The sequence below is a fragment of the Chiloscyllium punctatum genome, chromosome 5 (assembly GCF_047496795.1).
Source record: "Chiloscyllium punctatum isolate Juve2018m chromosome 5, sChiPun1.3, whole genome shotgun sequence".
Lineage (NCBI taxonomy): Eukaryota > Metazoa > Chordata > Chondrichthyes > Orectolobiformes > Hemiscylliidae > Chiloscyllium > Chiloscyllium punctatum.
Genome location: NC_092743.1, coordinates 115920100 through 115943590, shown reverse-complemented (window position 1 = coordinate 115943590; position 23491 = coordinate 115920100). Strand labels below are relative to the sequence as shown.

The following is a 23491-nucleotide window of genomic DNA, read 5'->3' as shown; positions in this document are numbered from 1 at the left end:
ATAACATTCTCTCAATTCCTACTTTGCAAACAGAACCAGTCTGACTCAAGATTGGGATACAGACAGAGTCTAACCTCACACCTTTAATACATTGTCTGAGCTGAGATGTCACCTTTTTTTTATAAAACCTTAAGTTAGCTCGAGAACGTGATTGGAAAAAAGTTGTGAGATTTACATATAAATGGGCCGAAACCTGCAACTCATTCTAAAATTTAAAAGGTTTTACAGCAATCAAGGTTTATTCAATATATTGTTTTAATTGCATGACACTGTGGTCTTTTGCTATAAATTTTGTATCTTATGATCCTGCCCCACTAGTTAACTGATGAAGAAGCAGCACTCCGAGAGCTCATACTTACAAATAAACCTAATTAAAAATCTCTCAACCCCAAGTTATAGTCCAACAGGTTTAATTGGAAGCATTAATTTACAAGGATGTTGCCAGGGTTGGAGGATTTGAGCTGCAGGGAGAGGCTGAAGAGGCTGGGGCTGTTTTCTCTGGAGCGTCGGAGGCTGAGGGGTGACCTTATAGAGGTTTACAAAATTGAGGGGCATGGATAGGATAAATAGACAAAGTCTTTTCCCTGGGGTCAGGGAGTCCAGAACTAGAGGACATAGGTTTAGGGTGAGAGGGGAAAGATATAAAAGAGACGTAAGAGGCAACTTTTTCACACAGAGGGTGGTACATGTATGGGATGAGCTGCCAGAGGAAGTGGTGGAGGCTGGAACAATTGCAACATTTAAAAGGCATTTGGATGGGTATATGAATAGGAAGGGTTTTGAGGGATATGGGCCAGATGCTGGCAGGTGGGATTAGATTGGGTTGGGATATCTGATTGGCATGGACAGGTTGGACTGAAGGGTCTGTTTCCATGCTGTACATCTCTATGACTAGCTTTCAGAACGCTGCCCCTTCATCAGGTGGCCCACAACCACCTGATGAAGGAGTGTCACTCCGAAAGCTAGTGTGCTTCCAATTAAACCTATTGGACTATGACCTGGTGTTGTGTGATTTTTAACTTTGTACACCTCAGTCCAACACTGGCATCTCCAAACCAAATAAACCTGTTGGATTATAATCTGGTGTTGTGATTTTTAACTTTGTCCACTCCAGACCAACACTGGCACCTCCATATCATTTCAATCAGTGACAACTTGCTCTTCCTTCCTGAGGAGCTTCCAATATCTGGGAAAAATTTTAACCCTAAATTTGTTGATTATTTTGCAACAAATTTCCTTTGAAAATTGGCTGCTTATCCATTTTATAATTTGTACCAACATGTGTCAAGCATTTGCAGTTCCCTTGGTTTCTTCCATAACCAAGCCTTCTTTTGCCATTGTTCAACACAAGTCTCCAGTTGCAATAAAAGCTTGAATTTATATTGCATCTTAAATATAATGAAAAGCTCCATTATTTTTGCATGAACATTATAAAGACAAATGTGACACTGAACCACAATGAAGATATTAGGTCAGACATGGCTAATGAAGTAAAGCTTAAGAAGTATCTTAAAGGAGTAAAACAAAGGAGGGAGGTTTGTGTCTTTAATACTAGTTAGATGCGAATGGAATAATGTAAGAGCAGTCCAAGCCAACGGGATAGGTACTGGGGAGGACAATCAGGTCAACCATGATTAATGTTGTGATTCTGTTCGCCGAGCTGGGAATTTGTCTTGCAAACGTTTTGTCCCCTGTCTAGGTGACATCCTCAGTGCTTGGGAGCCTCCTGTGAAGCGCTTCTGTGCTGTTTTCTCCGGTATTTATAGTGGCCTGTCTCTGCCACTTCCGGTTGTCAGTTCGAGCTGTCCACTGCAGTGGCCGGTATATTGGGTCCAGGTCGATGTGTTTGTTGATAGAGTCTGTGGATGAGTGCCATGCCTCTAGGAATTCCCTGGCTGTTCTCTGTTTGGCTTGCCCTATAATGGTAGTGTTGTCCCAGTCGAATTCATGTTGCTTGTCGTCTGTGTGTGTGGCTACTAAGGATGGCTGGTCGTGTCGTTTCGTGGCTAGTTGGTGTTCGTGTATACGGATTGTTAACTGTCTTCCTGTTTGTCCGATGTAGTGTTTTGTGCAGTCCTTGCATGGGATTTTGTACACTACATTAGTTTTGCTCATGCTGGGTATCGGGTCCTTTGTTCTGGTGAGTTGTTGTCTGAGCGTGGCTGTTGGTTTGTGTGCTGTTATGAGTCCTAGTGGTCGCAGTAGTCTGGCTGTCAGTTCAGAAATGCTCCTGATGTATGGTAGTGTGGCTGGTCCTTTGGGTTGCGGCATGTCCTCGTTCCGTTGTCTCTCCCTTAGGCATCTGTTGATGAAATTGCGAGGGTATCCGTTTTTGGCGAATACTTTGTATAGGTGTTCCTCTTCCTCTTTTTGTAGTTCTGGTGTGCTGCAGTGTGTTGTGGCCCTTTTGAATAGTGTCCTGATGCAACTTTGTTTGTGTGTGTTGTCCCAGTCGAATTCATGTTGCTTGTCATCTGCATCCATGAACACCAACTAGCCACGAAACGACACGACCAGCTATCCTTGGTAGCCACACACACAGATGACAAGCAACATGAATTCGAACACTACCATTGATTTTCCTTTTAGTCTGACCCAACCTAACGTGTTACTATTTCTTGCCTCTAGTGCTATCTGTCTGGACCTTGTTTCTCATTTTTAATGTTGTGTCTTTGTTCCCAGCCCGGTTATTTCAAATCCATTCTGACAGCATGAGCAAACTGCTGCACAAGGACGTTGATCCCAGCTTTGTTGAGATGCAGCACAAGCAGTTTGAATAAATTCTTCCTCTCCCAGAACCAGGAAGTCCCAATAGCCTACAGTCAGCAGGTCTCTTCAGCATGCACTCATCTGCTCTGTCATCTTATTTCAATACTCTGTAACATGAGCACCCAGGAAAAATCTAGAGATTGCCACATTTGAGGTATTTATTGCTTGTTTCCTTGATATCCCCCTATAATCTGCCTGCAAAGCCTCATTCCTCTTTCTACCTATATTCTTGGTTTTGATATAGACCTTGACCTCTGATTGTTCATCCACCTCCCTCCAAGTGCTGTGCAGCTGCTCGTTTATATCCTTGATGAAAGATGTTCTTGTGATCAAGCATGTCAGCGGCTACAGACAAATGAGAAGAATAATAGAGAATATGGCCACAGTCACATCGTATGTTATTTGAGACTTTGATAAGAGCTATGTTTCTGTGTACCGTGACAAGGGAAGAAACTTGATTGAAGAAACATGAAGTTTTGAGAAATACTGACTTGAATTTGGAAGGCAACAACACATTCAAGGAATAAATACAGTAAATATTGGGAATTCTCAGCAAGTTAGGCAGTGTCTGTGGAGAGAAAGAGTTAATTTCCCATCATTATAACATAGAAACAGAAGGTAACAGCAGAAGTAGGCAATTTGACTTGTCAAGCCTGCTGTGTCATTCAATATGATCGTGACTGATCATTGAGCTCAATATCTTAATTCCACCCTCATCTTGATCCATTTTGCCACAATAGCTATACCTACCTCCTCCTTGAACGCACACAATGTTTTGGCCCCAACCACTTTCTGTGGCATTGAATTCCACAGGCTCACCACTCTCTGGGTGAAGAAATATCTCCTCATTTAAGTCATAGACTCATAGAGTAATACAGCATGGAAACTCTTTGGTCCAACTAGTCCATGCCGAACATAATCCCAAACTAAGCTAGTCCCACCTGCCTGCTCCTGGCCTGTATCCCTTCAAACCTTTTCTATTTATGTACTTATCCAAATATGTTTTCCGTGTTGTAATTGTACCCACATCCACCATTTCCTCAGAAAGTTCATTCTATATGCGAGCTGCCCTCTTTGTAAAACATTTGTACCTCATATCTTTTTTAAAACCTCTCTCCTCTCAGCTTAAAAATGCCCCCGATCATCACGACCATCCTTCCTGCATCTAACCTGTCTCGTCCTGTTAGTATTTTGTAGGCTTCTATGAGATCCCCCTCATTATTCTGAACTCCAGTGAGTGCAATCCTGATGGACTCAGTGTCTTCTTAGATGCCATCCTAGGAATCAATTTGATTTAATTTGAATTGACTGAAGGGTTGTTGACCGCAAGCATCAAATCTGTTTCTCTCTATCTCTATATATACTGTCTGATGTACTGAGGATTTCCAGTATGTTTCTGGTTTTATTTCAGATTTACAGCATCTACAATATTTTGCTTTTGTGGCAACTTCAGGGACTTCATGTAAGGACAGGGATGAAGGAGTGATAGTAAGCAAGGAGAGAGGTGTGAATGATGTGTTCTTTGAGGAGAGGTTTGAGCTCAGCAAGTAAGTACAAGAGGAATATAGTCAGTACCTGAGAGATAGGGCCATTAATACCACCCAGTATGAGAGCCAGGAGGGAGGTTGTGAAATCAGCTGCTTAGTGGGAATAGAATGAGTGAACAGGAGGTGGATCTCACGGACAAGATGACTGAGAAAGAAACCGAAAGTGAAACAAGAAAAAAGCCAAAAAAGAGAAAATGCTGGAAAATCTCAGCAAGTCTGGCAGCATCTGTAAGGAGAGAAAAGAGCTGATGTTTCAAGTCTAACTGACCCTTTGTCAGTTAGACTTGAAACGTCAGCTCTTTTCTCTCCTTACAGATGCTGCCAGACTTGCTGAGATTTTCTAGCATTTTCTCTTTTTTGGTTTCAGATTCCAGCATCCGCAGTAATTTGTTTTTATCCAAGAAACAAAAGCCATATCTTTGATTAATATAATGTCTTCTTAAGCAGAAGGGGACCTGGTTAGTTCAGTTGGCTCAATAGCTGGTTTGGAATACAGAGTATTGGGTTAAATTCCCACCCTGGCTCAGGTTAGCATGAAGAACTGTCTTTCGCAAAATCTCCCCTCGTCTGAGGTGTGATAACCCTGAGGTGAAACATCTCTCAAATGATCGAGCAGCCTTGTGCTATCTTTATATGAAGCAGTCCCTTGGGATTGAAGGTGACTAGCTTCTATCTGATTTGATAAGTGCTAAAATGACTGGTAAGTCCAGAAGGTAAAAACAATGACTGCAGTCATTGTTTTTACCTCGTTGATTCTGCAGTCATTGTTTTTACCTCGTTGATTTTAACCCTACTGCGAATCCTCTTGCAAGGATGCCTGCCTTGAAAAAGTTTTCCTCCGCTAGCTTATCTCTCCATGCTTCAGGCTCACTGCCTTTATTCCTGATGAAGGGCTTTTGCCCGAAACGTTGATTTCAAAGCTATTTGGATGCTGCCTGAACTGCTGTGCTCTTCCAGCACCACTAATCCAGAATCTGGTAAGTCCAGAACATGATTACAAGACTCTGCCACATATGTGGAGATGGTGCTTGAAGGGTTGAGGTGTTTGGAAGTTTGTTCACTCTTTCTATCATCCCAACGTAATCTCTGTATGTTTCTGACAAAATCCATCAATGTGTTCAGTGCCATTCCCACTGCCTATTGGCAGGAACATTCCAATTTGCATGTAAGCACTGAGCATTAACTAACAACATGGCATTTAAAAGAAATTTATTTAATTAGAATCATTAAAATATGCAAATCGTTGGATTGAACCTCAGTGAAAAATTTAGTCAGTTACATTTCTATTTGTAAAGTCGCTAATGTCACACTAATGAATGAACTATATTTGCATTTCAGATGGAGACCTAGTTTAAAAAAAACACACTAGATGGTGCATTGCATAGCATAAATTTATGTCTGACTGTAGACAAACTCTATAGGCAATTCCTGAATTAATTGATACAGAGGATCCTAGAATGACTAGCATGAAAAGCACAACCTGATTTTACCTGTATGTGACCATTGCATTTATTTAAGGCACCTTAAAGGTAGAAAAATAGGAATATAAATTTGTGATGATGAAAGACATAATTGAAGAGATAATTTTGAAGGAGAGAAGAGATGATGAGAGAGTGCATTCCATTGTAGCCACCTCTTCTAGCTGAAGGCCTTCCATTTCAAGTAAAATTAGAGTAGTAGCAAATTGTGAAGGGATATGTTTTTAAAATTGGAGAAATTTGATGATTCACAACTTTTGTAAGTTAAGAAATTTCTCAACATTTCAGTCTGAAATGGCTATTTCTTTATCTTGAGACTCTGCTCCCTAGTTCTAGACTGACCAGCCAGGGATAGAACTCTCTTCGCATCTACTTTGTTGTGATGTCTCAGAATCTTGGATGCATCAGTGTGATCATTTCACATTCTTCTAAACTTGACCAAATGTAGGCCCATCTTATTCCAATTCTCTTCAAAGGCAGCCCTCTCTCCCATAGATCAGTCAAGTGAAACTTTGTTACGTCTACTGTAAGGTTGGTATATCCTTCTTTTGATGCAGAGACTGAACTTGATTGCAGAAAGATTTTCTAACATTTATGCTCCATACTTCTTGCAATAAGGCCAATATACCATTGACTTTCCTCCCCCTTTGCTATACTCCCCTGTCAGCTTCATTTTTTGTTATGTTACAAATTAGATTAGATTAGATTACATTACAAGTCCCAACAAGTCCACACCGACCCACCGAAGCGCAACCCACCCATACCCCTACATTTACCCCTTACCTAACACTATGGGCAATTTAGCATAGCCAATTCACCTGACCTGCACATCTTTGGACTGTGGGAGGAAACCGGAGCACCCGGAGGAAACCCACGCAGACATGGGGAGACCGTGCAAAATGTGAGACTTTATAAGTTGGCTATGTTTTAAACTCTCTCTTCAGTTTATTTCTCCTTGGATATAGGATTAATACTAGATCTTTACATGTTACAGCCTTGTTCAAAAACAAGGAAGAAATGCTTAATTATAATCCAGACCAAAATAAATTGACATTTGGAAAGGTAATAAATTATGGGAAGTGCTAATTCATTAAAGGGAAGTTGTTTAACTAATTTGGGCAAGTCATTTGCAACCGAAAGCATTAATAATTGTCTGTAATAATAGTGTGCTTGATATTATTTAAGTGGATTTTAAAAACGGCACTTGAATGATCAGAGAGAGGGTAGGGCTGATCATACATAGTGAAGGGAACTTGTGCTTGGAGTCTGAAGAGATAGGGGAGGCCCTAAATGAGTTTTTTTTTAAACTTCAGTATTCACAAGAGAGGTATGCTGTTGATAGTGAGAACACAGTGGACCAGGTTAATAGGCTTGAAAAGATTGATTTTAAGAAAGTGGATGTGCTGGAAATTCTTGGGAGGATCACCAGGGCCAGAACAAATATATCCAAGGTTACTCTGGGAAGCGAGGAATGAGATTGCTGTGCCTCTAGCGATGATCTTTGTATCCTCCCTCTCCACAGGAGTAGTACCGGATGATTGGTGCGAGGTGAATGTTGTTCCTCTTTTCAAGAAAGGGAGTAGGGAAATCCCTGGGAATTACAGACCAGTCAGTCTTTCTTCTGCAGTAAGCAAGGTACTGGAAAGGATTCTGTGAGATAGGGCATATGACTATTTGGAAAAATATAGTTTGATTAAAGATAGTCAGCATAGATTTTTGAGGAGCAAGCCTCACAAGCCTTAGAGTTCTTTGAGGATATGACGACGCAAGTTGACGAAAATTGAGCAACGGATATGGTGCATTTGGATTTCAGTAAAGCATTTGATAAGGTTCCCCATGGTAGGCTCATTCAGAAAGTTAGGAGGCATGGGCTACAGGGAAACTTGGCCGTCTGGATACCGAATTGGCTGGCCGAAAGAAGACAGCGAGTGGTGGTAGATGGAAAGTATTCTGCCTCGAGGTTGGTGACCAGTGGTGTCCCGCAGGGATCTGTTCTTGGGCCTCTGCCCTTTGAAGTTCTCATAAATGGCTTGGATGAAAAAGTGGAGGGGTAGGTTAGTAAGTTTGCTGATGACACAAAGGTCGGCAGTGTTGTAGATAGTATTGAAGGCTGTTGTACACAAGACAGGATGCAGAGTTGAGCTGAGAAGTGACAGATGGAGTTCAACCTGGATAAATGCAAAGTGATTCATTTTGGAAGGTTGATTATGAATACTGAATACAGGTTAAGGACAGGATTCTTGGCAATGTGGAGGAAAAGTGGGATCTTGAGGTCCATGTACATATATCCCTCAGAGTCGCAACCCAAGTTGATAGGGTTTCTAAGAAAGTGTATGATGTTTTGGCTTTCATTAACAGGGGGATTGAGTTTAAGAACTGTTGAGGTTTTGCTGCAGCTCTATAAAACCCTGTTTAGACCACACTTGGAATATTGTGTCCAGTTCTGGTTGCCTCGTTATAGGAAGGATGTGAGTGCAGAGGAGATTTACCAGGATGCTGCCTAGGTTGGACAGCATATCCTATGAAGAGAGGTTGAGTGAGCTGTGGCTTTTCACACTGGAGGGAAGAAGGAAGAGAGGTGACTTGATAGAGGTGTACAAGGTAATGAGAGGCACAGATAGAATAGATAGCCAGAGACTTTCACCCAGGGCCGAAATAGCTGTCATGAGGCATCATAATTTTAAGGTATTTGGAGGAAGGTACAGGGGAGATTTCAGAGGTAGGTTCTTTACGCAGAGAGTGGGGGTGCATGGAATACACTGCCAGCGTTGGTAGTCAGAGACATTAGGGACATTTAAGTAACTGCTGGACAAGCACATGGGCAGCAGTAAATTGAGGGGTGTGTAGGTTAGGTTGATCTTAGATTAAGATAAATGCTCGGCACAACATCATGAGCCGAAGGGCCTGTACTGTGCCGTACTGTTCTACGTGCTATTTGATAGACAACTGCACTTGTTGGAAAGTGAAAGTTCATGACTTCAATAAAGTGTTGTGACAACATGAAAAATAAAATTGACTAGTGAACTGAAAGCTGAGAGTAATGATGAAATGTTATTTGTAGAATGTGATGTTTCTTAGAGTTTTCTTCAGATTACTATTGTGAATAAAATAATGATCTGAACTTCGGTATGCAGGGCATAATTTCCAAGTTTACAGATGACATGAAACTCGGCAATGTAATAAACAACAAGAACAACATTGGAAAGCTTTAGAATGTAATGAAATGGACAGATACATGGCAGTTGAAATGTAACATTAGTGTGAAATAAAACATTTGATAAGAAAAATGAAGATAAGCAATAAAAATTCCTTAGTACTGTTTCAAAAGTAGGACGGGAGTAGGGAGATGTTGAGGTTCATATCCCTAAATCTTTAAACATAGCAGGACTATGAGAAGCCCTCTCAAAAAATTGGGATTTTTTTGTGAAATAAAGGCATGGAGTTCAGAAGGAAAACAAAACTACTAAGCATTTATGAATTTGGAAAGATTTGTAACTCCGGTTGTGGATGAGGTTGTAGATGTATTCGCCGAGCTGGTGTGTTTTTGTGCAGACGTTTTGTTGCGTCACTAGGTGACATTGTCAGTGTGTCTTTGATAAAGTGTTGGTAGTATCTATGTATCTCTGTTTTTTGGTACTTCTGGCTCTGTATCTGAGTGGTTTGTGTATGGGGTCCATTTCAATGTATTTCGTGATTGAATTCTGCTTGGAGTGCCAGGCTTCAAGGAATTCTCTGGTGTGTCTCTATTTTGCCTCTGCTCAGATGGTTACATTGACTTAGTTGAATTTATATCCCTCTTTTGTCTGTACAGTTGGAAATGAGAGTGTACTAGTCATATCAGGCAGTGGCGAGTTGATGTTTGTGCCCTCGTATGGTTAGTTTTCTTCCTGTTTGTCATAGGTAATGTTTTTCACAGTCCTTGCAGGGTATCTTGTACATAACGTTTGTACTGTTGGATGTGGATGTTAGGTCTTAAATTTTTGTGAAGGCCAATGTAACCATTCTAGCACAGGCAAAGCAGAGACTCGCCAGAGAATTCCTTGAAGCCTGGCACTCCAACTGGAGCTCAATCAATAAGTACATTGAATTGGACCCCATATGCAAACCATACAGATACAGAACTGGAAGTACCAAAAAACAGAGACACAGAAATACCAGGCGAAGACAGACTGCCAACACTTTATCGGAGATGCGCTGACAATGTCACCTAGCGAGGCGATGAAACATCGGCAGAAAACACACCAGCTCGGTGAACGAATCTACGACCTTATCCACAATCTGAGTTACAAATCTTTTCAAAGGCTACTGGCACAACACCCTCAAACGAGCCCGACGATGGGAGACAAACGCTATCTGTCTGAATGTAACCTGTGAACCACTGTACTTCCTGCGTGAGTGCTTCAGGAAATAGATACTGCCACCAAGTTTAAAATACAAACCACCCATCAGCAACCAACAAGCAAGAAGAACAGAACGGCCACAAAGTGCTAAGGGTTATGATCACAATTGCCCACAATCATCTTCACAAATATGAACAGGAAATTGGTGCCAAAAAATACTGTGCTCCAACACCGTCGACCTGGAATGGACAACTGCATTAAAACAAGCAATCACCATACAACAGCACAGTACCAGAACTAAGAAAGGACAAGCATGACAGGAAAAACTATCAAAGCTCTCCCACAACAATGATGCAAACAATGCAGAGATATGGATAAAGTTACAGACTCAGAGAAATTTGTTCTCTTAAGTGGACTAAGCTTTAACTACAAAGATGCACGAAAAAAACCGCTTCCTAGCAGCACGAGAAGCCATACAGAATCGCAACAGTCTGGAAGATGCTTCTGACTCTTTTTGATACTTCTGGTTCTGTACCTGAATGGTTTGTATATGGGGTCCAGTTCAATGTGTTTATTGATTGAGTTGCAGTTAGAGGGCCAGGCTTGAAGGAAAATACTTAAGTCTATTATCAAGGAACAAATAGCAAGGCATCTCGTTAGAAATTGTCTTGTTTGGCAGATGCAACATGGGTTCATGAAGGGCAGGTCATGCTTAACTAATCTACTGGAATTCTACAGAGACATTATGAGCACAGTGAACAATGGGGACCTAATAGATATTCAAAAGGCATTTGACAAGTTGCTGCACAAAAGATAAGATAAAGATGCAGCGTTTCGGGCAATGTATTAGCATGGACGGAGGATTGATTAACATGGAGCAAGAGTGGGGATAAATGAGTATTTTTCTAGTTTGCAATCATTGACTAATGGTGTGCCTCAGGGATTGCAATTATTCACAATTTATATAGATGATTTGGAGTGGGGGACCACGTATAGTGTGTCAAAGTTTAGAATAGAATAGAATCCCTACAGAGTGGAAACAGGCCCTTTGGCCCAACAAGTCCACACCCTCTGAAGAGTATCCCACCCAGACCCATTTTCCACACTTCACTATCCTATATTTACCCTGACTAAGGCATCTAATCTACACATCCCTGAATACTGTGGGCAATTTGGCATGGTCATTTCATCTAACCTGCACATCTTTGGATTGTGGGAGGAAACTGGTGCACCCAGAAGAAACCCACACAGACACGGGGAGAATGTGCAAGCTCCATACAGGCAGTCGCCTGAGGTGGGAATCAAACCCCAGATCCTTGGCACTGTGAAGCATTAGTGCTAATCACTGAGCCACTGTGCCACCTATTTGCAAATGACACTAAGATGAGTGGTAGAGCAAAATGTGCAGAGGACTGTCAAACTTTGTAAAGGGACATAGATAGTTTAAGTGAGTGGGCAACAATCAGGCAGATGAAGTACAATCTGAATTAATGTGATAGGAATAACAGTAAAAAAGACTAATGGTAAAAAAATGCAGAATGCTATTGTGCAGAAAAACCTGGGTATCCTTGCACATACATCACAGAAGGTTGGTTTGCAGATGCAGATTAAAAGCAAGGAGGTAATGTTGCTGCTGTGTAGGGTGCTGGTGAGGCCACACCTGGAGTACTGTGTACAGTTTTGGTCTCCTGACTTGAGAAAGGATATACTGGCACTACAGTGGATGCAGAGGAGATTCATTAGGTTGATTCTGGAGTTGAGAGAGTTGGCTTATGAGGTGACACTGAGGAGACTGCGATTATGTTCATTGGAATTTAGAAGAATGAGGGGAGATTTTATCGAGACACATAAGATTATGAAGGGAATAGATAGGATAGAAATAGAGACGATGCTTTCACTGGCAGGTGGAACTAGGACAAGAGGGCATAGCTTCAAAATTAGGGGGAGCAGATTTAGGACTGAATTGAGAAGGAACTTCTTCACCCAGTGGGTTGTGAATCTGGAATTCCCTGCCCAGTGAAGTAATTCATGTTCCCTCAGTAAATGTTTTTCAAGCTAAGTTAGATCATTTTTTGCACTGTAAAGGAATGAAGGGTTATGGTGAGACGATGGGTTAGTGAAGCTGAGGCCATGAAAAGATTAGCCATGATCTTCTTGAATGGTGGAGCAGGCTCGAAGGGCTGGATGGCCAACTCCTGCTCAGAGTTCTTGTGGTCTTGTTATGTATATTCTAAGAAACACAACAGACTATCAGACAGTCAACAGCCCTGACTAAGCAGAAAAGGGAACTGGACCACACTAACCACAGAAGAAAGGAAAACACTGGAGAAACTCAAAAGGGACAAGAACATAGTTATACTACCAGTAGACAAAAGAAGGATGACGGTAATACTGAACAGAAACCCGTACATTGAGAAAGCAAACAAACTACTCAGTGATACCACTACTTGCCAATAGGCGGTAATAGACCTGACCCCACAACTCAAGAATAGGATTGCCATGACATCAAAGCAACTACACAGCACAGGAGACATCAACAAAACAGATCTGCAAAAGGTGAAACCCGATGGATACAACACACCCTGATTCTACGGACTACCTAAGCTTCACAAAGCAGTAGCCCTCCTCAGACCTATTATATCATTCCCAGGGATGCCTACCGACAGGTTAGCCAAGGAGCTGTAAACAAGACTAAAACGCCTGACAGAATATTCCAACCACTCCTTTCACTTCTTCCAAGAGTTCCTTAACGTCATCAGAAATACCACAATAGAGGAGGACGAAATAATGAATTCATTTGATGTAACAGCATTCTTTACATCTATAGACATTGACCACTGCCACGTTATTGAACAAAGTGGTTACAAGGACACCTGACGACATCAACAAGAACAGCATACTTAAATTATTAGACCTATGCCTCACTACTCACTTTACATTCAATGGGCAAGTATACAGACAAATCAATGGCACACCAATGGGGTTCCTGATATCAGAACTGACAGCAGAAACAGAAATGCAACACTTAGAATGGACAGCCTCCCCACAATCCAACCCAAACTCTGGATCCGGTATGTAAATGATACCTTTGTCATCATTAATGTACACACCTTGAAGAAGCCCACAACCACATCAGTAATGTCCTCACCGGAATAAAGTGCACTGAAGAAGAGGAAACCAACAGCAGACTCCCCTTCGCAAACATGTTAGTGGAATGCACACCTACTGGTGAACTCCAGACCAGTGTGTACAGGAAGAACACCCATACAGACTAGATACTAATGATAACAGCAACCACCCCAACACCCACAAATGGAGTTGCATTAGGACACTACTTAAACGGGCAAGGATACACTGCAGCTGCCCAGAACTCCTGAAGGCAGAATAGGAAAACCTATTCAAGGGATTTAAACAAAATTGGTACCCGAAGAGCACGATCCTCCGGTAGTTGTGCAACAAACGTAAAGAAGAAAATGCTACATGACGAGACAAAGACATACCAAAAATGACAAACTGACGACTCAGACCCCTAGGAATGTTACTGGCCCACAAACCAGTAAACACCTTTCACCAGCTTGTCAACAAGGTTAAAGACACGACACTCACATCCAACAAGACAAACATTATGTACAAGATACCCTGCAAGGACCGTGAAAAACACTACATAGGACAAACAGGAAGAGAACTGACTATATGAATGCACGAGCATCAACTTGCCACTGCCTGACATGACTAGTACACTCTCATTTCCAACCACACAGACAAAAAAGGGGCATAAGTTCAATTAAGTCAATGTAACTATCCCAGCAGAGGCAAAATAAAGACACGCCAGAGAATTCCTTGAAGCCTGGCACTCCAAGCAGAACTCAATCATGAAATACATTGAAATGCACACAAACCACTCAGATACAGAGCCAGAAGTACCAAAAAAGCAGAGATACATAATACTACCAACACTTTATCAAAGACACACTAGGCAATGTCACCTAGCGAGGCAACAAAACGTCTGCACAAAAACACACCAGCTCGGCGAATACATCTACAACCTCATCCACAACTGGAGTTACAAATCTTTTCAAAAACTCCAAATTCAACTGCGACAATATAACTATCTTAGCACAGGCAAAACATAGACATTCCAGAGAATTGCTTGAAGCTTGGCACTCCAACCAGAACTTAATCAATAAATACATTGAATCGGACCCCATATACAAACCATACAGATACAGAACTGGAAGTACAAAAAACAGGTACATCGATACCAGGTGGGACAGACTACCAACACTTTATCGAAGATGCACTGACTATTTCACCTAGTGAGGCAACGAAACATCTGCAGAGAAACACAGTAGCTCGAATCCGTGACCTCATTTATAAATTGCTTTATAATTCTCAGTTGAAGTATTGTGTTAAACCCTCAGGAGCAGACTTCAGGAAATATGATGTGGCCTTATAGCGAGTTTAGAGAGGATTTGCTCGATTGTTACCAGGGATGAATAACTTCAGTTATGCGGTGAGAATGGTGATGCAGTGGTTGTTATCCTTATTACTGCTCCTGCTACCCCTGCAATAACAATAAGCATTTATATACCTCTTTTAATCTGAGAAAACATCTCTAAACCCTTCTCAGGAGTGTAAAATGAACAGTTCCACAGCACTGCTTATTTTGTTTGAGTTATAATCTCTCAGCATCCAATGAGTGGATGATGCAAGCCAATAGCCAGAGCCCCAAAACCTCTCAATAGAGTAAAATTGGATACCACGTTAGTTGAGGAGAAATTTGAACAGCTGACCAAAAGCTTGCTTAAGGAGATGAGTTTTAAGCAGTGACTTTAGAGAGAGAGGTAGAGATGGTGAGATATTTCGGGAGGTAATTTCAGAGGCCAGAATTTAGGGCTTAGAGAATTGAAGGCATAGTCTTCCAGCTTGAAATGTTTAAAACTGGAAGGAACAAAGAAGAGTAAGAGGAAATTTAGTATAGGCTCAGTGAAGAAACAAATTTTCTTGAGAGAATTGTTTTGATTTGGAATGCACTGCCTGAAAACTTAAGGGAGCAGATTCAGTAACTATTTTCAAAAGGAAATTTGATAAATGCTTAAAGCAAAATATTTGTTAAAGCTATGGGTAAGAAAAGAGGAAAGAGGTCTACCTGGATAGTTCTTTGGCATGGATGACCTCCTGTGGTGCACCATTCTATGATTCCATCAAGGGCTATAAAATGGAGTCATAGGATCACAGAGTCATACACCACAGAAACAGACCCTTCGGTTAAACTTATCCATGCTGTCTTAGTCTCCCAAGCTAGATTAGTCATACTTGCCTGTGTTTGGCCTGTATCTCTCAGACCTTTCCTATTCACGTACCTGTCCAAATGTCTTTTAAAAATTGTAACTGCATATGCATGTATCACTTCCTCTGGTGGTTCATTCCACACATGAACTACCCTCTGTGTGAAAAGGTTGCCACTCAGGTCTGTTATAAATCTTTCCGCTCTGACCTTAAAAATATCCCCCCTAGTTTTGAACTACTTACACTAGGGAAAAGACCTTTGCCATTCACCTTGTGTGCCTTTCATGAGGTTATATACCTCTAAAGTCACCCCTCAATCTCCTACGCTCCATTGAAAAAAGTCCCTGCCTATCCTTATAACTCAAACTTTCCAGTCCCAACAACATCCTGGTAAATCCTTTTTGAAACCTCTCCAATTTAGTAATATCCTCCCTATAATAAGGTGAACAGAACTGTATGCAATACTCCAAAGTATGTTTTTAAAAACTCAGTCACAGGTTCACATTTCTGCTGGGGTTTCAGAACTGTTTTCACTATGGAGCTGCTCTGAAGTGAGAGAATAAAAGACGTTTAAACAAGGATGCAAACTTTAAATTGCAAGAATTGGAAGAACAAGAGTCTTTGGAAATTATTAAATAAAAGTTGAGTACTGCAGATGCTGGATATCTGAAATAAAAACAGAAAGTGCTTGAAAAACTCAGTTCTGGAAGCATCTATGAAGAGAGAAAGTTCTTTCTTGAATCCAGCAATACTCTTCAAAGCATCTGGTTTTAATCAGATGTAGTTAATGTTAGGTTATTCCTGATATCTTCCCAACCTGCACATAAGCTGTTTCCATTTACAAACTTCCAGCAGTTCCACTCTTCCCACTGAGGCTGGCATGTCTAGTACAAGTATGCTGTACGATTGGTCAATGAACATATACCATTTCTGTGGAGGTATTCCTGTCCTGTTTTGGTAATGCAGTATTTGGTCATTGAAAGGGCCTGATGTTCAGTCACTCATGTGTGATGATATGCTTTGTGGTTACATTGCTATGGTTGGATGTTTAACATCTCAAAGCCATGTTCACTGGCAGGGAAACATTCAATGCAACTTTGCAAGTTCCTATCAAAGCCACGATCTTCTGGCATATCTCCTGTCCAACTTTATGTCACACTCAGCTGCTTCCTTCAGAGTCTCAGCTGCAAGAGATCTTGGCTCACCCCCAATGCTAGACTAAAGTGAGTGGAAAGAACCAACCTGTCTTGCAGATGTTCATTAACATGGTCACCTCACATGAATATTATATGCACAGACCTGCATATTCTTAGGAGTTGGCCATTTATATCCAGAAGTACAAAAGAAAGGACAGATGAAGTCCAACTGGTCCATCAAGCATGTCTTATGCTGGTATAGTGTAACTTATTTTTAATATCACCATTGTCTCATTAACTCCCACTCATCGTGTCACAGTTATAGCCGAGTAACCTGTTGGGAGAGTGGAAGAGTTGGAGGTAAATTCTCAGGGAATTGTGGCGACAGTGACTTGGCCCAGCACAGATCTCGTGGCAGTGGCAGGTGAGCCCCGATTTACTTTTCTGGGGCGAGCATGGGACCTGGTATTGGAATCCGCAGCTGCTACGTCTGAGGCAACATTGATAAGATAGATTAGATTCTCTACAGCATGGAAACAGGCCCTTCGGCCCAACCAGTCCACACTGACCCTCCGAAGAGTAACCCACCCAAACCCATTTCACTCTGACTAATGCACCTAACATTATGGGCAATTTAGCATGGCCAATTCACCTGTCCTGCTCATCTCTTTGGACTGTGGGACGAAACTGGAGCACCCAGAGGAAACCCATGCACCCGGAGGAAACTGGGAGAATGTGCAAACTCCACACACACTGTCACCCAAGGCTGCAATTGAATGTGGGACCCTGGTGCTGTGAGGCAACAGTGCTAGCCACTGAGCCACCATGCCACCCTAGGCCGAGTGATAAAAGATGCTTTATCATTGGTTGGGTCCGGCACTGGCGGGGGCGATGCGGTGCTGGAAGGGCATCATGTGACATCGATGAGCTGGATCCAGCAGTGAGGGATGTGACTCTGATGTTGTTGGGACCAGTGCAGGTGGCTACAAGGTGTTGCGGAGGAGAATCAGCAAAGTGCTGAAAGATAGCGCTTGAAGAGTGGTGACTTCAATGTTGTTTGGGTCCAGTATCGATGGATGTAAGACGGTGGAAGAGGAATGGCGGCACAGGGCTTCATTGACGATAAACTGGCTTAAGACTGATGCGCTCTCTTTAAGCATTTTTTTTAAATTTTGAAATTATTCAAAATGGCACTACATTGTGGCGACAGTGGAATAGCTTTTCACTATATTTTAGTGTTTTTCTCACTGTAAAATACACCTGACAAATCATAAATCATAAAATAAAATCCTGGGAAATGCTTCAGTTTCCTCAGTTAATTCCCAGTGACTCATCCACCTTCCATATGTAATGGTGTTAGCTTTACTGTCACTTGCCCAACTTCCCTTTGCATATCCAAGATCACATCTGCACGTGAGCTCCTTGATATGTCTGAGTAAAGAATGTTTGCATTGATAAGAAGTATTGAGATGGACTGTATAATCTGGGTTTTAGAAGCTGTGAAAGGAATCGTAGAAGTGAAACTGGTGAATAATAGAGCAAAACTATAACTTCAGGCTAAAGAAATAATTAGTAGACTGATATCTTGTAGCAAAATTCAAAGTGAGTATCACTTTAAAAGTTTCTACTCTCCATAGCATTAAGTGATGAAATGACCTCTTAGTTTAATGTAGTAGATGTAATTATCTTTGATACAGTCAAAGAAAAAGGTGCATATTGATTCATATGTTGAGGGTGCTATACCAGTGAGGATGTCCCACAATTGGATTTAAAGAATAGAGCAAGCTAAATGAACTGAATGGTCTACTTTTCCTTGCAATCTTAGGTGTGGCTCTGATATAGTCATAGAGATGTACAGCACGGAAATAGAGCCTTTGGTCTGACTTGTCCATGCCGACCAGAAAGCCTAAATTAATCTTGTCCCATTTACCGGCACTTGGCCCATATTTCTCTAAACCCTTCCTTTTCATGTAGTTACCCAGATGCCTTTTAAATGTTAAAATTGTACCAGCCTCCACCACTTTCTCTGGCAGCTCATTCCATGCACACACCATGCATGGAAACATTGCCCCTTAGGTCCCTTTTAAATTTTGCCCTTCTCACCCTAAACCTATGTCCTATAGCTCTGGATTCCCCCATCCCAGGTAAAAGACCTTGTTTGTTTGCCCTATCTATGTCCCCCATGATTTTACAGATTTCTATAACGTCACCTCTCAACCTCTGATGCTCCAAGGAAAACAGCATCTCTCTATAACTCAAACCCTCCAAACCTGCGACATCCTTGTAAATATTTTCTGAACCATCTCAAGTTTCACAACATCTTTCGTATAGAAGGGAGAACAGAATTGCACACAATATTCCAGAAGTGGCCAAATGAATGTCCTGTACAGTCACAACATGACCTCCTAACTCTCTTACTCATTGCTCTGACCAATAAAGGAAAGCATACCAAATTGTCCTATCTACCTGCGATTGCACTTTGATATTCCTCCTCATAACACTGTCTTTGTGTTCTTTAGGTTACATCAGCACACATGCTTCCACAGTGCAGTAAGCAGCTGGTGCTACTCAAGCGTGTTGTATGAAGCTCTTAAGCATTGTTGTTACGAACAGGAAAGGTTTTCTGTGATCCATCCAAGAGTGGCTTGATTATGAATCTGATTTAATTTGCCCTTCCTGTTGGATAGTATTTCTGACATGACCTGTAGATATAAGAATTATATTACTTTTGACCCATTATTTCTTAAAGAAGTACTGGAGATTCTTTTCTTTTGTCTGGGATCTTTCTGGTCTGAAGTGGGGACTGCAGATGCTGGAGACCAGAGTTTAGATTAGAATGGTGCTGGAAAAGCACCGCAGGTCAGGCAGCATCCAGGGAGCGGGAAAATCAACGTTTCGGACAAAAACCCTTCATCAGGAATGGAGGCAGGGAGCCTCCAGGGTGGAAGTAAGTGGGGGTGGGGGTGGCAGCAGGGGGTTGCTGGGGAGAAGGTAGCGAAGAGTACAATGGTGAATGATAGGACAGAGAGGAGGGTGGGGGAAGGTAGCAAAGAGTACAATGGGTGGATGGGGGTGGGGATGAAGGTGAGAGGTCAGAGGGGAGAGTGGAGCGGATGGGGGGCAAGGAAGATTTGTAGGTAGGACAGGTTATGAGGACATTGCCGAGCTGGAAGGTTGGAACTGGGGTAAGGTGGGGGGAGGGGAAATGAGGAAACCGGTGGAGTCCATATTGATGCCCTGGGGTTGAAGAGTTCTAAGGCGGAAGATGAGGCGTTCTTCCTCCAGGCGTCGGGTGGTGAGGGAGCAGTGGTGGAGGAAGCCAGGATCTGCATCACACATGACATCACTTCCGCCACCCACGTCATCACTGATGTCACACGCTCAGCATCCTCCGCCCCCCCCCTGCTGTGTTCGCCACCACTTCTGCCCCCCCAACAATGCCACTCACCTGCATTCTGCTGACATGCCCTCCCCACAGATCTCATTGTCACTATCCCTGTCCCCCAGAACTCTGAGGGGAACTCATGCCTCCACCCCCACACCCCCTACCATCAGGTTCACTCCAGTTACAGCCTCCGTCCCTACTCCCAGCTCCACACCTTCTCCAAGTCCTAGCTCCCAGCCCTGCCGAGTTTACACCCTCCCTCCAGACCTCCCCCTCACTGAGGACGAACGAGCAGTCCTCAGCAAAGGCCTTACCTTTGTCCATCTCCGCCCACGCATCAATGAATTTAATACACACCGTGACGTCGAACACTTCTTCTGCCGCCTCTGAGCTTACTTTTACAATCAGGACTCATGCCCACTTTCCAAGGACCCCTTCACTCATCTCCAACACACTCCATCCACCTAGACACCCCGTGCTGGCCGATTACCCGCCCTCGATCTCTTCATTTCCAACAACCGCCAAGAAGACATTAACCGCCTCAAACTGTCTACCCCCCCCCCCCCCTCGCAATACAACCTCTTACCCTCACAATGCGCAGCTCTCCACTCTGCTCCAATCCCAACCTTACCATCAAGCCAGTGGATAAAGGGGGTGCAGTGTTAGATTGGCGCACTGACTTCTACACCGCTGAAGCCAGACGCCAACACGAAGACACTTCCTCCTACCGCCCCCTCGATCATGACCCCACCCCCCCATCACCAAACCATCATTTCCCAGAATATACAGGATCTCAGGAGATCTCCCACCCATAGCTTCCAACCTCGTAGTCCAGGAACCCCACACCGCCCGATTCTACCTCCTTCCAAAGATCCACAAGCCTGACCACCCCAGCCGACCCATTGTCTCAGCATGCTTCTGCCCCACCGACCTCATCTCCACCTACCTCAATACTGTTCTATTCCCCCCTAGTCCAGGAACTCCCCACATATGTTCGAGACACCACCCATGCCCTCCACCTCCTCCAAGACTTCAGTTTCCCTGTATTCCTAATTCCCCTGCCTCTGCCGTATCTGCTCCCAGGAGGACCAGATCTACCACAGAACACACCAGATGGCCTCCTTCTTGAGAGACTGCAATTTCCCTTCCCACATGGTTGAAGATGCCCTCCAACATATCTCATCAACATCCCGCACCTCCGCCCTCAAACCCCACCCCTTCAACTGTAACAAGGACAGAACCCACCTGGTCCTCACCTTCTACCCTACCAACCTTTGCATAAACCACATCATCTGCTGACATTTCCATCACCTCCAAATGGACCCCACCACCAGAGATATATTTCCCTCGCCACCCCTTTCCGCAAAGACCATTCCCACCGTGACTACCTGGTCAGGTCCACACTTCCAACAACCCACCCTCCCATCCTGGCACCTTCCCCTGCCACCGCAGGAATCGCAAGACCTGCGCCCACACCTCCTCCCTCACCTCCATCCAAGGCCCCAAAGGAGTTTTCCACATCCATCAAAGTCATTCATTGTATCCGTTGTTCCCGATGCGGTCCCCTCTACATTGGGGAGACTGGATGCCTCCTCACAGAGTTCTTTAGGGAACATCTCCGGGACAGTCGCACCAATCAACCCCACCGCCCCGTGACCCCCCCCCCCCCCACCGCTGAGAATATGCAGGTCCTGGGCTTCCTCCACAGCCATTCCCTCACCACCCGACACCTCATCTTCCGCCTCAGAACACTTCAACCCTAGGGCATCAATGTGGACTTCACCAGTTTCCTCATTTTCCCCTCCCCCCACCTTACCCTAGTTCCAACCTTCCAGCTCAGCACTGTCCTCATGACCTGTCCTATCTGCCTATCTTCCTTCCCACCTATCTGCTCCACCCTCCCCTCTGGCCTATCACCTCCATCCCCAGCCCCATTCACCCATTGTACTCTTTGCTACCTTCTCCCCAGCCCCCCACTACCACCACTTATCTCTCTACCCTGGAGGCACTCTGCCTCTATTCCTGATGAAGGGCTTTTGCCCGAAACATCGATTTTCCTGCTCCTTGGATGCTGCCTGACCTGCTGTGCTTTTCCAGCATCACTCTAATCTAAACATCTTTCTCGTCTGGTCATGGTTGTTCAGAATCTTTCCTCTGAAAGTGTGAAAACATGAAGATGAGGTATGGGGACATCTCTGCAGATGATTATCTTAAAGGATATTTCCCAATGTCTTCCTCTTCTGCCTTACTCTCTACCTTCTTGCATTGCCTCAACATCTTTGTCTCCTATAGACTTAATATTGTGTCCTCCTTCCAACCGCCCTCTTCTATAGTCAACTGTATTGTGCAGGTAGTACGGCAGTGAGTGGGGCACCTGGATGTAGGTTATGTGTAGCCTCATGAATGCACCAGACTCTGCCTCCAAATCCCAAGAGGCCAGCAAGATGATGTGAAACTGCAACAAGGACTGGCAAAACACGAAGAATGGAAAGGAGAGAGTAGGTTAAAAAACACGGAGATGAAATCAAGAAACAAAAGATTTGTCAGAATTGTCCAAAGGTTTTTTTTTATTCATTGAGATAATATTTTAGTTACAATATACTGACAATCAACGTTGATCCAAAGAATTTACTTTGAATTAATTATGTTAAAGAAAATTTTCAAGATCTTTTGCATGATGCCTAAATCCACGACATTCTAATGAAATGCAGAACCGGTTTCCTTCTAACAAGTGCAAGGAGACCGATTGATTATGATAGTTGACACTTGCAGACCATTTTTATGGCAGCATTTTTATATTTTAGCTAACGATTCTCCCTTAACTATGTCAACCATATAAAGAAACAAGCAGCAACTGATAGATTTCACCTCATCATAAGTATAAGTATTTGGTTTAATTTATTTACATCTTTTCCATTAGGATGGTGACCCTGTAAGACCTGGAGTGGCTATGACTGATCTAGCCACAGGCTTGTATAGCCATGGAGCTATAATGGCAGGATTGCTGCAGAGAGAGAAGACTGGAAAAGGCCTACATATCGATTGCAATCTGCTTTCATCCCAGGTATGAAGAGAAGTTGCTTTGTTCCTTAACAATGAAATAAAATTTTCTGAGCAAAAGTGTTGTTTTGCAGAGTGTGGATTATCCATACAGTTAGGATTATAGTCAGCACCTAGTAACACCACATTGATCCATGTCGATGTGGGAGATCGTGTGTATGAATGTTGAACTGTGTGAAGGCGTTTTGATTTTGCTGTAGTGGGCTTCAACGTTCTGAATTCTTATTGTTGCTGGTCTGTATTTTAGATGTTCTCCTTTAGGTTTTTTTGCTCCATTTCTGGTTTAGCGCAAAATAGATATTGGCAAAACCTGTGAAGTTGGCTGCAAGTCAGCCAGCAGACTTTGTCCATCACGTGAGTGGAGCTCAGGGAAATTGTTGTAATTTACGGCATTTGTCTTCAAGGATCAAAAACAGCAACCCTTAAAACATTTCCACCAGAGGAAATATTTATTTACATTGGTGTGGCACGGTGGCTCAGTGGTAAG

General features: G+C 43.0%; 1 protein-coding gene across 5 annotated transcripts in view; it reads left to right on the top strand.

Moving 5' to 3' along the window:
• The window catches only part of sugct (succinyl-CoA:glutarate-CoA transferase), a 423980-nt gene that overhangs the window by 69552 nt on the left and 330937 nt on the right, over positions 1–23491 (top strand). For all 5 annotated transcript variants that reach the window (XR_011960715.1, XR_011960714.1, XM_072571162.1 and 2 more), the window contains one exon: positions 22865–23008. Coding sequence is in view for 3 of the 5 variants with exons in the window: in XM_072571162.1 (XP_072427263.1) it covers positions 22865–23008 (144 nt within the window). In the remaining 2 variants the exon portion in view is untranslated. The remainder of the gene's footprint in view (positions 1–22864; positions 23009–23491) is intronic.